This window comes from Triturus cristatus, chromosome 6 (genome assembly GCF_964204655.1).
Source record: "Triturus cristatus chromosome 6, aTriCri1.1, whole genome shotgun sequence".
In the NCBI taxonomy this organism is placed as follows: domain Eukaryota; kingdom Metazoa; phylum Chordata; class Amphibia; order Caudata; family Salamandridae; genus Triturus; species Triturus cristatus.
In genome coordinates this window covers 519,991,152-520,006,591 of record NC_140589.1, presented here as the reverse complement: position 1 = coordinate 520,006,591, position 15,440 = coordinate 519,991,152, and the positions used below count along the sequence as shown (strand labels likewise).

The 15,440-nt window shown below is 42.2% G+C and overlaps 1 protein-coding gene across 1 annotated transcript in view; it reads right to left on the bottom strand.

Annotated features, from left to right (window-relative positions):
- Positions 1 to 15,440, bottom strand: part of LOC146817360 (CD109 antigen-like) — a 1,044,213-nt gene that overhangs the window by 694,026 nt on the left and 334,747 nt on the right. The window contains exon 8 of the mRNA XM_085610952.1: positions 2,650 to 2,740. Coding sequence (XP_085467078.1) covers positions 2,650 to 2,740 — 91 coding nt within the window. The remainder of the gene's footprint in view (positions 1 to 2,649; positions 2,741 to 15,440) is intronic.

Below are 15,440 nucleotides of genomic sequence, written 5' to 3'. Positions count from 1 at the left end.
GCAAACGCTGGGGCTCAGCGAGACCTAAAAAATGACAGAGTCGGCACACAAGCTTGAGGATATGATAATTGAATGAAGAAAGAAGAGAATGGCTGGGATTCAAAAGCTCAGTTTAAAGAATGAAAGTAGTGGGTTTAGCAATAAAGAATGCCTCAGAAACTGCGGTCACTTCTGCAGAATGAGGCTTGGGTCACAGCACTTCTGGACACTGCCACCGAAGTAACAATAGTTCGCCAGACCCTCAAAATAGAATCTGGGAGTGACTCCAACTAAATAACAAACAAAGAAACACCAGCTAGACACCTAAAGTCTCCAGATAGGATTTATGATGTAGAAGTACAAATTGAGGGAGATATATTGCACCAAATTAAAGCCATATTCCAGTCTCAATTATAAGATACCTTTGACAGCCTTCTCACAAAGGGTGACTGTCCTCCACTATTTAAAAGGGATGGGCGTTAGGAGGTCATAAGTAAAGCATTTTCTTCCATAGTTCTGAAGAACCCATGAAAAATATGCATGTGAGTGGGCTCTAAAACAGGCTCCCGCATTGTATAGAAAGTGAGCAAGGTGGATCAAAGATTCTATACCACCTGTGATTCTCTTAAGGAGTGAGCCTCACATTTAAGCTCAGTATCCATTAAAGCCAGAAACTAAGCACGATATCAAGGACATCCTGGATCAATTACAATATCTAGGAATAATAGTGTCTTGTCATTCTACTGTGAATACCCCTCATTTCCCAGTATTACAACCTGATAATTCATATAGAAGAGTTTTAGATTATAGGAACTTAAATGCATGAACACCTGCAATGAAAAAGGCTCACAGCACTGGACTGATGACAAACCTGGTTAGTTAAAAATACAAAATATTAGACATTTCCAAAATATTTTTTTAGCCAAAATATAGCACCCAGTATATCACTGATTTTTCGTTTGGTGACTTTTAATATGCATAGACAAGATTGCTTATCAGGTATAATTAGAGCATTGAGCTTTGTGCAGCAAGAATAATGAGGATTTTACAAGAAGATGTAGAGGCATACATTGATGACATATGCATTACAGATGATGACTTGAGTGAACACCTCAGTTGAGTGCCGAGAATAATGATACTTCTGACCTGATTTGGGTAAAATAAAAATAGGAAATCTTAAATTGCACAACTTAATGCTATTTGTTTGGATATGAATTATCCAGTGAGGGTAAAGGACTGACACCTTACTTCCTTGAGAAGTGTGCTACTTTACAACCTCAAAATACTTTCAGAAAGTTACAAGCCCTGATGGGGCATTGGAGCTGAGAAAGGGCTTACTTGCCATATTATGCTGAGCGAGTTAAATCTCTGAATGAACTAATCAATTCTACGTTTTCTGAAATAAATTGAGCAAACACACATACTGGTATCGTTTGTGGACTTCAAGCAACCATGTTAGAGACTAAATACATAGACTCGGGAAAGCAAAACCTATCTAGTAATTGGGTTTGTTCCTAGCACTTCATCCTATGCATATGTTGCATATGTAATTTACAATGAGGGACAGAGGAACCTCACAGCATATAAATCACATGTGTACTCTAATGCAGAGAAGTGATTCACTCATATTGAAAAATTTCTTATGGCAGTTCAGACAGCCATATTGAAGGACTATGCCCTGACATAGAGAAAACAAATAATCACGTTTTCCATTATGTGTATATTAGAAGCAGCTACTAAAGCTATTATTCCCAATGCCTGTGCATTGGGATTTATTGGGTGCAGTGGGTTACGTCTATAAATGCTACTGATATCAAATTTGAATAAGAGTCTACCTTTAGGAGTCAAGAATTTCCACAGTGCACACACAATACTTCACAAACTCCATACATCTTACCTATACATGAGTACAAGAGCATGTTCTACACAGACAGTTTTTCACAGCCAGCAGTAGGTACTAAGCAAAATATTCAGTGGCTTGTGCTGCATTGTAGGGAGTTTTTGGAAAATAGCATCTTCAAGATGCTATGCACACACCCTAAAGTTTTAGGTGAGTCCACTGAGCAAAGAGCGGAATTATAAACCCTATTACATCCCTTTCAGACAGCTGATCCATCAGTTCCCACACCCATTGAGATGGATTCGGCATTCTGTGTACAGATTTACAACGTGGATTGTGTAATGTTGCAAGCCTATAGTACTGACTGTGGTGAGACTAGAAAAGCAGCAGACCAGAGCCATATGCAGCACAGTAACTTGTTCTTCTTTCTGATAAGTCACAGTAAGCTACACTGTCCTGCCATAGACGGCAGCTGTGGGTTTCTCCTGTTTAGGGAAGGTTTTCCTCTGAGTGGTAGCAGACATGTTGCACCTTGTGCACTAATCGCCTAACCTGCCCTGTTTGTTACCCAACTACAGTATCCTCACACATAATTTCTGACAGGTTAGCACTAAACTGAAGCAGTCTACTTCCTAGCAGCACTAACAATCAAAATTAAGGCATTGGAGAGCACATGTTTACGGCAATCTTACCAATGAATGTGTGTAACACAAAAAACAAGGAACATTTCTGTGAATTTGAATCAATCACAGACATGCACAAACATATACGACTGTAACTTTATAGCAAAATACTGAAATCTAAATATAGTATCATGGGACCAAACTCACCTCAAATGTTTTTAAATATATCGTGGAAGTATAATACGGTGCAGAAACGGTAACAGTTGCATTTCCAATCACAGGCTCCCCATAGCTGTATCTGTGAAAATAATGCAAAAAAGTAATTAGCATTGGGTTGAATCATACACAAAGGGTTTGTGGTTCAGCTTCACAGTGCAGAACATAGAGAGTTATTTGCTACTGTTTCATTTGCTATTGTTGGCCTCTTTACTGCACTGTCTTCTGTGGGTTGCAAAATTATTACTGAAAACTATTTGGATCTCTTGCAAACTAGACTGTGCTATAAACAACAGGACTAAGAATCTTTTTGTCACTAAGTTCTATTTAGATATGAATATACAATGCAACAATGAAGGTGTCCGCAAAACCAATGTTTTGATGTAATGGGTGTTGGCCGGAACACTAAGGCATGTTTATTATGTACCATCCTGATCGTAATTCCACCATTTTAGTTGACTCAATATGTGATGATGGTGGTAGTCTTTGGAGGTCACAGGAGCTACCGTCATGCCCGGTGGCTGAAGCGCGGACCGCAGCTGCTGATGCGGTTTGCTCTGGAAGGATGGCGGCTCGAGTGGAAATCTCCCCATTTAAGGAAGGCATTTCAGGGTGCCTCCACTAATTTGTCTATGGCTGGTCAGGTGGACAGATGTATAGAGGCTGGGGAGCGGTCTCTGTCAGCAGAAGGAGGCTGAGGTAGGCAAACGGGCGCAGAGTCACAGGTGAGCTTGCTTAGCCTGTTTAATATATTAAAGAAATCTCCCTTTTCCTATTCTATAAAGTCTGTTGTGGTTCATACACACGGCAAAAAATGTATTTTGGGGTTGGGTATTGAAGGAGGAGGGTATTAGGCTGTCTCTACAGAAGAGGCTAGGGGGGTTGGGCCTCTTTTTTCATGCCACAAAACTAAGAACTAGGACCATGAAAAGAATCTCCCAAGATTCTACTGCTTAACCCCGACTTGTGGTAAACTCCTTAAAGGGTTTGAAAAATTCACGTAAGAGCCTACCCCCTAAAGAGATTGAATTCAGACTATTTAGTGGTGAATCCAGGAGGAACTCCCCTAATGAGTTTTCTGGACAATTAGGCATTAGAAAGTCTGACGCTCAGCAGGGATCTGACGCTCAGCAGGAATCCAACGCTCAGCAGGGATCTAAGGACTCAGCCGCTATGTGGGAGCAACTACCAGTGAAGAACCCAAAGGATCCTTATAATGCTTCAGAGTCCCCCCTTTCGCACAGCTAGTCATGTCTCTCTTCAGAGATGAGAAATAAGCCTACCACGTCATTTGAATCATCGTCAGCAGGGGTCCCCAGTCGACCATCAGCAGATAGCCTACCCGCTATTCTCAGGACGTAATATAAAGAGCCAGCCTGAGTCAACAAGCTTCTTGACACTGAAGCCCAACGCAAGCTTTGGCACTCAAGACATAGGAGGTGGCCTAACTCTGGATACTCCCATGTTTACCTCTGCTGTGGAGGTCGCAGCTGAAACACCACTTACGACTGTGCCCACAAATGCGCCCACTTTGCAGATCGCTCCAGCACTTTTAAACACAAAGAACATGGTCGAACCAGAGGACTCCACACAAACTTTGCGATATAAAATTTGGGTAGAATTGAAAAATATGTAACTTTCCTAAGAGGAAGTTCAAAAAAGGACTGGATCACAGTTAAACTCAAATCAATCTCATGTTCAACAGCTTTCGTCGCAGGTTGCTGAGGCTCAACAACACATATCTGATCCTGAAGACAGTGTGCCTTGTCAGACTGATCAAGTAACCAAGCGATAAACCAAATTGGTCAGTCTACAAATCAAGGTAGACAATGCGGAAAATAAAGAATGCAGATGTAATCTACGCATAACTGGAATTCCTGAAGACTGTGAGAATGGCCAATAAGTTGTAGAAGTAGTTTTGGACCTTATTACCAAGTATGTGTGCCCAGTAGCAACAGCACAAAAGACTGACCTCACCATCTCACGGGCGCATCGTGTGCCAGCTGTTCAGCACTCTAACACCAAATACACGAGAACCATTATTGCGAACTTTGGGGACTTTCAAATTAAGGAAAAGATCTTGACATGCGCTATACGCAATAAAGTGTACCAGACGAGTGATAATTTATCTTTTAAACATTTTTCAGACGTGTCTGCCCTCTCTGCAAGGCATAGAAAAGAATTCAGAAGCATGTTGAGTTTCCTACAACGACTTGGGGTCCCGGCTGGCATTATCCAGTATTATCCAGCAATCTAAATTGAAAGCCCTCCATAAGGGGAAGGTCCATATCTTTCAGTCAGTTGAGGTGGTGCAAGAGTTCCTTCAGTCCCTACATCCTGGGGGGGAGCAGGGGATAATATTGGCTATACGCCTCCAGGTCTGGATGGCAGCCTCACTTGAGTGGGTTACCCCCCCCTTCTTCCCTCTCATGGATTTGGAGCTGTCAAATAGCCAGGAGGTTGGCGCACAGGGGTCAGTTATCATAGATGCCCAGCCACTATCTCACCACCTTGGGTGCCATGTCACAGAACCCCAATGCAGGGGAGGGGGGTTGGGAAGGGCACAAATTGGGTACGAGTTAGGGGGGTAGGGCTACTGGGGGCAGAGGGGAGATCACCCAGGGAGCTTCAGATGGGGGGGGAACTCTGGTGTCAAGGGTTTCCACGGGAGGGGGGGATAAGGAGGCACTGGGGGGGGTGGAGGGCAAGGGGTATGGGTTCACTGGGGGAGGGGGTAGAAAAAGTAAAATGTAGCAGAAGTGTGGCAATTCAAGGGAGTGAAAAAGCTTATTTAGTTTTCACCCTTTTACTAAAATGTCCTCTAGATCACTAAAGGTAGTATAATGTAATATAAACGGCTTTAATAGTAGAGAGAAGCAACGATCTATGCTGGCATGGTTTAAGGCTTTAAAAGCCAACATAATCTACCTTGAAGAGACACACTATAAGTAAGGATCATTGATGGACAAAACCCCTCCCTTTGTCCAACATCAATTTTATGCTTCCTCGGATGCGGCCATTAGGGGGGTAGCGTTAATAGTAGGTAAAAATTTGCAGTGTGAAATTACAATGGTGCAAAGGGACCACAGTGCTAGATGGCTTTGTGTGCAGATGATGATTTCTAATCAACTCTTTAATTTTGTGAGCTACTATGGACCCATTGAGGAGTCCCCTGAGATGCTACATTCTCTTTATGATTTTGCAAAGGCCCAAATAGGGTTTTTGGTGCTCGGTGCTGATTTTAAGGTATTGCTTGATCTCGCTATTGATTCCTCACAAGCACAGAAAACTCAGACAAAACCTAAATCGAGCAGGCTGTGTCAGGGTCTAATACGGGATTTTGGCCTGGTGGATTTCAGAAGAGATGAATTTCCTAGCAAAAGGAAGTGCGCATGCCATACAAGGAGATTTCACTCTTCTGCTAGGATTGATATTTTTCTCCTCTCTCACGCTCTCCTAAACACTGAGTCCGAGATTATTGAAAATCCCTTCTCTGACCACGCGGTAACTTCAGTACAGTTTCAAGTTTGAATTAAAGTCTCTATTAGTAGACCAGCAGTGGGTTGCACATATGCGCTTGGCAGAAGAGGAGTTCCTATAATTTAATGTTAGCACAGCTTCTAAATTTGCAGTATGGGGTTCCCTCAGAGCCTTTTTAGAGGGGAGGTAATTGCCCATAAAGCCTATAAGAGGAAAAAAGAGTACGAAGAAACGGCAAGCTATCTAGCTCTGTCCTCCTTGGAAAGTAAAAACAAACTTGGTCAAGCAAAGCATAATTTACAAGACTTTTTTACCTCCAAAGAGATCCTAGCCCATGATTCAGTCTTGCAAGAACGATATGAAGAAAATGATCAGCTAAGCGTTGGGCCAATACGAATAGCATTAAAAAGGAAAGGACCCAGCCACTATGAGACCTACATCTCAGCCCCAGGAAATTGCAGCTCTTTTTCTTGATCATTATAGGGAGCTCTATTTTGACTCCCATAATACTTCTATAGAGGAAGCTACAAAATGGCTAAATGGGATTAACTGCCCCTTACTATCAATGGAACAAAGAGATTCCCTGCTTGCCGACATTACATTAGAAAAAGTAAGCCATGCAGTGACTTCATCACCATCCGCCAAAGGGATTTCCAATTGAGGTGTATAAGACATTCCTTCCCCAGTTGGATACTTTTTTGAGATTATTATTTAGTGGGATCTTTAAAGGAGATGCAGCGCCTGCTACTTCTATTCAAGCTGCAGTGATTCACTTTGTTAATAAAGGAAAAGCCGAGGAGGAGGTAAATTCTTATCGACCAATACATTTACTGAATGCCAATTACAAAATCTTTTAAAAAATTCTTGCAAACCGACTAGCACAAGTGACCCCTTCTCTCATACATCGGGACCAAAATGGCTTTGTGCCAGGTAGGCTTTTGGCCTTTAATGACCACTACTTACTTCAATCAATCGATTATTTTGGCACTAATAAAAATCAAAGCAGTAATTATAATGCTAGATGCCGAAAAAGCTTTAGACAGTGTAGTGGAATGTACTATTTGCTATTATGAATACATTTGCGATAACATCTAAATTCTGCCAAGTAGTGAGGAATCTATACTGTGGAACCACGGCTTCCATAATTAAAAATGGGAATAGGGCCGGCTATATTTCTATTAGCCAGGGGATGCGCCAAGTCTGTCCCCTTTCTCCAACACTTTTTTCCCTGTTCATTGAACCAAAGCTTCAGTTGTTTGCAGACTATATGGCTCTGTATTTGGCCACTGAGGAAGATAACATCTCACGAACCTTCATTAAAGTAAGTGAATTTACGGCAATCGGTGGGTATAAAATAAATCACGCAAAGTCAGAGGCAATACTTTTAAACTGCTCTCCTGATATAGTACCCATCTCAATGCAGGGACATCATTCGACATCTCAACCCATAAGTTATCTAGGGATAGTTATAACCTTTCGTTTGGAGGACTTATTTTCACTTAATTTTATCCTTACTCTAAATAAGATGCGTAATCTCTTTACCCAGTGGAAGGACCTTCCCTTAACAATTATGGGACAAATTGTTCTTATTAAAATGAATATTCTCCCTCTGTTTTTAATTCTTTTATTAATGATTGAATGGTTAAGGTCCCCCAGTTTTTTTTGGACCGGATAAACTCTAAAATAAGACATTTTATATGGCACGCAAAAAAATACCAGACTGAAATTACAAACGTTACAATTAGATGTGGAAGATAGAGGTTTTGCTTTACCTAATTTTCGATTATACTATCAAGCTTCACTTATTAACTGGTTGAAATGCAATAATTCAGAAGGAATGTCTTCCGCCAATTTTTTCCTGACTTTAATGCTTAAGGAATCAGAGATCGGTCTCGCTCCTTTCTTGCGAATTTCCAAGCTTCTGAAATAATCGCGTTATAAAACCCCCAGTGTTGTATCATCTCACTTTCAAAAAGTCTGGGAGGCCCATAAAATCCCCTGGTTACACCCTCAACTGATGTTAGTAGAATGTATCCCTTTGGGGCTCCAGAGGTCTATTCGGATTTGTGGACAATGCACTAGGCTTGGGTTCCATAAGTTACAAGACTTTTTCAAAAGTGAGAATTTTGTTATCCTTGCAGGAAAATAGAGAGCTGAACTTGTCCATCCTATTCAGCTACATCCAGGGACGGCTCCTCCAAGTGGGCGGAGAATCGTCGCCCCCACTGCTTTCTCTCAATGCGAGAAGCAGAAACATATGAATACCATTTTATGTTTCTGCTTCTCGCAGTGCGGGAAAGCAGAAGGGTTTGGTTGGGGGTGGGCGGGTGGGCGGCTCTGCTCTAGGCAGGGTAGGAGTGGCTTGCCCACTGTTGTGAGCACTGACTGTTTGGTCGGCTCTAGGGCCCACCAAACCAGTTATGCACACTCTCCGTTTTCTCCATGTAGACTGCATGCAGCCTACTTGGGGTAAACAGCCTCCCCAAAAACGCCTGCATGGTTGGTGTCCCAGCCAATCACAATGCTTCCAATGCAGCGTTGTGATTGGTTTGGGGAGGGGAGGGAGGCTGCCTGCTTGGCTGCTTCCTGTGTGGAGGAGAGGACGTGGGACGATGCGGGACCAGACCGGAGTGGGCTGCAAAGGTAAGTAAAAAATGTTTTTAAATGTATTTAAAATTAAATTCGACCCACACCCCCCATGCAACTCCCTCCCCACGCAACCCCCCACGCGACTCCCTCCCCATGCAACCCCCTGCAAGTGATGCCGGCCGCGACTGGCTTTATCCAGATTAAGACATTCTGTTCAGGTTTAATAAACTCAGAAAACTGCGACGGCTCTCAACTGAAGAAAGCCTGTTTAATACTTAGAACTAAAGGGCTGGGGAATTTGTACAGACTGTTTAAGTCCATAGAGAATAAGCAAATAGTTTCAAATCATTTAGAAAGAATATTTTAGTCTATTGGCTGCCGCCTAAATTTCCAACAATGGCAAGGATTCAACTAAATGAGCTGCAAGGCAGTAAGAGCTGCTAATCTAAGGAGAATGGTATTTTTTTGTATAGGGATGATTTACTATACTCCCGCCAGACTCGTAATATCTATGCAGTAATAGACCCTGGGGACTGGATGCATGTGGTGTTCACTTGTACCCACCTAATGAATTTTGGAAAAGTGTCTTTACCGAAATTAGAAGAAGTCCGTTGGTCGATCTCTCTCCTAATACTTCTACTGCCCTTTTAGGGAGAGTAGAAGTTTGGGTCGAGCTCACTTTTGGTCAGCAACAATTCATCTTTATTGTCACCTTGGTAGCAAGATCTTTAATTCTTGCCAATTTGAATCGGAGACCATACCGACAATTTCCCAATGGTTAATTATAAAGTAGAGTTTTTAGGCGGGAAACTACATAATCAAAAAGGGTGGGTTCATTAGTGAAGTTGAATAGAATATGGAAGGATTGGAAGAGATTTATTTTAGCGGTGCGTAAAAACACTTTATGATTTAGATAAGATGAACTTAAGCACTTTACTACCAGTGATGAATTGTGTATGCACTTTTTATGTTTATGCGTCACTTAACTGTATGAACTTCGAATTGTATTATTTTTTTTAACATATTTTATGGATTTTTCATACAGCAACATCATATGTAAAAAGAGGCTGCACATTGTTACAATATATGTACTCAACATATCGTATACGATTTCTTCACTTTGACAAGAGTCTCTATACAATTCCTGACGGCCTCTTACATATCTTGAATGACATTGTATTATGTCTCTTATCCAATAAGGACTGTTCCTGGGTACATTTCAATATATGACATTATTGCTCATGAACATCCTTTAGAAATCAGCCAGCATATGTCATTTGTAGTACAAATGAACTTCGAATTGTATAGGCCCTTTATATAAATGTCTGAAGAAAAATGAAAAAAATGTTAACGAAGAAGGAAAAGTTATGAATTATGTTACATTAAAAATAAAGATTTTAAAAAAAAGAAAAATATGTGATGATGGTGAGATGAAGGGGTAAGCTTCAAATCGCACTCCTTTTATCAGAGGTGGCAGCTGATCTATGGTAGTGGAGTACTGGCATTTGCACCAGTACCACAGTTGGGAAACAGCCTACTCTCTCAATATGTAAATCTGGATGATGGGTTATAAAAATGATTACACAATTCCTTCTGAGTGTAAGAGGTTTTTGATGTTATAGTGCATGTACATATGAAGGATTACCCCATCACCCATATTTAAACTCAAGGTTTGTAAGGGTGCATCATAGATTAAGTTCTAGTCAGACATCTTCTGCTTCTGTTACTCTCTACATGTGCTCCTTTATCCCCACACCAATCATTGTAAAAACCAAATGTATGTGTTGTGTAGGAAAATGCCTCTTTTTGCATGATCACCCTCATTTCCCTCACCCTCTTTAAGACATATACTGCTGTTGTTTAACTCTGTGCACTGGGTCTCTTCTAACCAGGCCCCAGTGCAGGTGCTCTGACGCCTAAAAAAAACGAAATTGGTTGTATTCCTACTGTATATATTTAACATGCTAAATCCCTAGTATATGGTACAAACTGTACCCAGGGCCTGCAAGTTAAATGTCACGACTGGACAGCAGCACACATTGTTCAACACCAGAGTGACAAGGCAAAACATGATTTCAAACCTACTACTATGACCTGTCTGTGCAGTTTTAAAACTGCAAATTTGACTAGTCAGAATTACTCCTTTTGACAGGTCTAAACCATCTTTTTAAATATTAATCAGTTTATCCTAAGCAGGTCCAATAAGGCAAGGTGCATGGTATTTGAAAGTAGGAAAAAGCTGAATGTTAAACATCTTTACAGTGACAAGGACCCAAGATCTATTTTCACTGTAGGAGGGTTAGTGTTTCCATTGGAAAGTATTAAAAAGTATTATATTGAATTTAAATGATGTTATCTCTGCCTACGAAGCAGTTACAAATTTAATTCTTGGACTTTAAAAATATTTATTACAAGCCCATTTTATTAGTAAAGTCGGATTTAAGGTACTTTTTGAAAGTCACCTTTTACTTGCCCGAAGCGTCTAGAAGGTAATTTGCATGGGTTTCCAACTGTAAGTCAAAAGCTGACTAGTCTCTTGATTAGGTGTGAACTTGCTCCCAGAGGTGAGATAAAGGCCCTGTGTGTGGGGAGGTATGCTGTTCCTCTCACAGGCTGACCATGTCGACTGTTCCAAGGAACTTAATTAACGTCAAAGAGGCCCACACTGTCACAGGCAGATGTAGCTTGCACCTGGACCTGCTCCATCCTTTGTCCCCTAGTCAGCCAGGCAGCATTCCCAAATGGAAAGGAGCTTCCCCCAGTTATGAGCGACCACAGAGAAGAGGTTGCTCATTTCCCTGGCCACACCTCTAGGGTAGGTACAGGAGCCCTGCACAGGAGAAGAATGCTTTTGCCATGTTGGATTTAGGTAGAGAGGGGCACAATGACTCTGTTTTCAGTAGGGCACATAGAAACCGCTGCAAAAGTGAGTAGGGTTCCCCCTGGGACCCTTTCCCCCATTGCTTAGAGAGGGACCAGGAGTCACCCCCACCTAGATGCTAGCACCAGACATCAATGTAGCAATCAGGGAGACCCTCTTCTGGACACTTTTAGCCCTGTGGAAACAGAAGAAGGACTGCACCTGCTGTTGAGATCTGTAAGAAGAGCTGAAAGGGCGGACATGCTCACACATGTGCCCAGGAGAAACAAGCAGACTCCAAAGGTCAGTTGGCTGACTTCATGTTAAGCTAAATGGACACACCAAGCTGCTAGAAGCCCTTTCCCTGAAAAGCCCAGTTGACTATTCCCAACTGAACCTGACCTGGACCCTGCTGATGACTTCTCCTCGAGTGAGTCTTGATCCCCAATTTTTGTTCCTAAGGTCCTGTGACCCTTGGCTGCAAAGTGTACTCCTGCTAACATCCTGAAAAACATGGGACTTAGAAACTTTTTGCCTCCAAAGACCTTTGAGGAACTGGGACAAATCTGCCAAGTCAGTCCAACAAAGGTGCGTTGCCACTGGACCAAAGATTCAGGTTGCTCCTGGTGAGAGTTTTTCCAGAGCATCAAATCCATTTCAGCTGAATGTTACAGAGAGGCTATCCAGCCTTGTGTAGCTCTGTTTGACTACAGCTTTCGGCCTTGACCTGCTGGAGGCATCCAACCTCTAAAAAAGTGACTATGTCCGAAATAGAAATAGAAATTTTCAATGGGTGAAGGCGCAACAAGAATCTGGACGGCTAGGGAGCTTTAATCGGTGTACATTTTTAAATTTCTCCTGCTCTGAGCTTTCCTGCCAGAAGTCAATGGCTTCACCCAGACTTCCTTCCATGGCTATCCGGCCTAATTGAGCTCATCTCAGCCACAGCCTGCTGCCTTGCTCGCTGAGGATTTCTGACTTCCATGTCAGAGATTAAGTCAGAGGATAAATATTCTGACCAGGACGAACCTGGTTTCTGTATCCTACCAGCACTCCATGAGCAAATCACGCCTAGGTACCGGTCAAGCAAAACTCATATCTTCGATTCCTCTTATTGGATTTTATTGTTTTAGTGGGAATTGTATTGTATTGTGTTGTCTTTTTGACCTTTTAATTGTTCTAGTACTTCTAGATGCTGTACACATTTTCTTAAATTAAGCCTGTATGCTCTGTGCTGGAGGTACCAGGGTTTGGGCTCAGGTTTAAATTACTGAAACGTTTACTGCACCTAAAAAGAATAGTGCTATTTTTACTTGTAGTGGAATAGCATGCTACCAAACTAGTAATCCACTTTTTCACACAGTGTGTGGCTGGGTTGTCCAGAAGGAGATTGCTCAGAGTGCAACTGCACCACTAGCAGATCAGCTTTTATGTGGCTGCACCCCAGGAAGGGGATCGGACAGTGCATGGCTTCAATGATTCCAGAAAATCTGCATGCACAGGGCCTACCTATTCCATGCCATCATCAAGCCTTCCATGGGGACCACATGGCTCAACATCCAGCAGTGACCAAAGGAAACGTGCAGAAACAGGACCACTGAAGCTACATCTGCTGGCCGAGCGCCCACAGCCAGAAATGAGATCCCTGATGGAGCTGCTAGTGAGCGCACCTCTTATGAGAATTGAGAAGGAAAAGATCCTCAAATGAAGATAGTTGTCTGTCTGACAGGACGGTTCCACTGTGGGACCCATGGGCCCCGTTACCCGGGGCCCTCTATTGTACAGTGTCATGTGGAGCCCACCCATGGAATACTGTCATACCCTGCCTGGAAGAGTACACGCATACCCTGCCCGTTTTTTAACAAAGATAAAGTGCTGGCTCTCACCAACATCCACTGTATTGCTGGTAGGAGAGCCGGAAGAGTATGTGGGGGCCTTGGAGCTCCCGCAGTTGCCCCCAATGTCCTCAGCAGTGTGAAAGCCCAGGGTGGGTACTGGGGCACCCACCACAAATTATTTTAGAAGGCTCTCCTGTAGCCCCTCAAAAAATTGGAGCTGAGATGGCACGCAGCACCCACTTAAGAAAACAAAATGCCAGATCCTGCCTATACTCACTATGGGAACCGGCAGGCGAGCTGGCTGGGGCCACATGGGCCATGGGGCTCTCCCCGCATCCCTTAAAAAAAGTATAATGTGGGTGTTTGGGTTTGACACCGAGACACACAGAACCATATATTTTTTATTTTAAAAAGTCAATAATAAATGAGTGAAGGAGTCACTCATTTATTATTCACTTCTCGTTGAAGGAGCACCCTATAATGCTCTGCAAGGAATATTGCCATACTTTTGTTTTAGCTATGTGATGTCCGTAGAAGGTAAAGGTATACTAGCAAAAAATAATTTTTAATACTGTAGGGGGCTGCAGGGAGTGCAGCGGCCCACCAGCAACATTAAAAACAACAGTAAGTCTCCTGGGTTATTAAATCCATGACTCCAGGAGAATTTACCATATTTTTCCAAAGACTCTTAGCTGGAGCTCTATGCTTGTCAGCGGAGTGCAAGGCCCTCCACATTTGATCTTGTGCATTGATACTCAATTTCCCAACTCAATGAACATGTGTGTCTTTTCTTTGCATGGAGCTTCTCTCAGATTTGGTCACTACCTCTGTGACCATCAATAAAGTCATATGACTTCCTAAAGAAAGAGATATGAGAGAGAAATGGGCAGATAGGGACATATATTAATGGTGGCGGCAAGCCAACAGGAGCTATAGTACAAATGGAATCACATACTTCTGTTTTCTGGCTTTTGACATCTGATCTCTACACTATGAAAAAATGCAGGATTTATGAAGGGTAGCGAAAAAGAGAAGGGCCCAGACTTCAGTTCAGGTTTTGGTAAAAAAGGCTTCCCTATTTGTTCATGTGAAAGCGGTGGCAGCTTAAACAGAATCTTTGGGGCAGACAGATGCAGAGACCCACGATGCAAGAGAATGGATCCATTCAATAATATCATAAGGGGATTAAGATATTATCAGGTGGAGTTGTTCATTCTAGTGCACTTCTCTTCTAACTAGTTTTCCTGTTCAGGTAAGGGTAGTCTATGGCAGCTTCAGGCCATTGGCAGAGATCAATGACCTCTGCAAGATGGTAAAAAGCTAAGCACTTTGAAGAGTAGAAATAAAGAGAGGGCAGAGGCACCAATCCAGGTCCCTGCATGATTCAGGGTGATTTTTGGCAAAAAGGTTTCCTTCTTTGCTCAAGTGAAAGTGGCAGCAGTTTATATAGACCCTTTGGGGCAGGGAGATTGACAGTCCTGAAGAAAAGAGAATCATCCTAAATGTCATAGGGTGTCTTGAATGTTATTAGGCAGAATTTAGTGTCTCATAGCCTTTGTAGGAATAACCATAAATCTAATTCTTTTCTTGTCTTGTATTTAATCAATATACTTATTTGGAGTGGCTTGCAGCTCTAGTAACCCATCTTGAGATCCTAAAATCTATAGATTATGAACTCCTTTCTGCTTCCCCCATATTATTCCTTAGTGCACATCCTGACCATGAATGTAGAGATCCTTCTCCTAGGACTGCCCCCACCTTTTTTACTCACTTTATCCCACCCTCCTTCTGAGGCAATTCATTTGCCCACTTTCCACTCCCCTTTTTATCCACCCATTCCAATGAGACTTTCTGGTTCCCTGTGTAAAGACTCAGGATTACTTTTAACAGGCCTAGCTTAGGGCAATGTATAAAGTAATTATGCAGTACCAAAACAGTAATAAAGTAAGAATACAAAACAATAGAAATCCCATACTGAATTAGAAAAATAGAATAACATTGAATAAACAGAACAA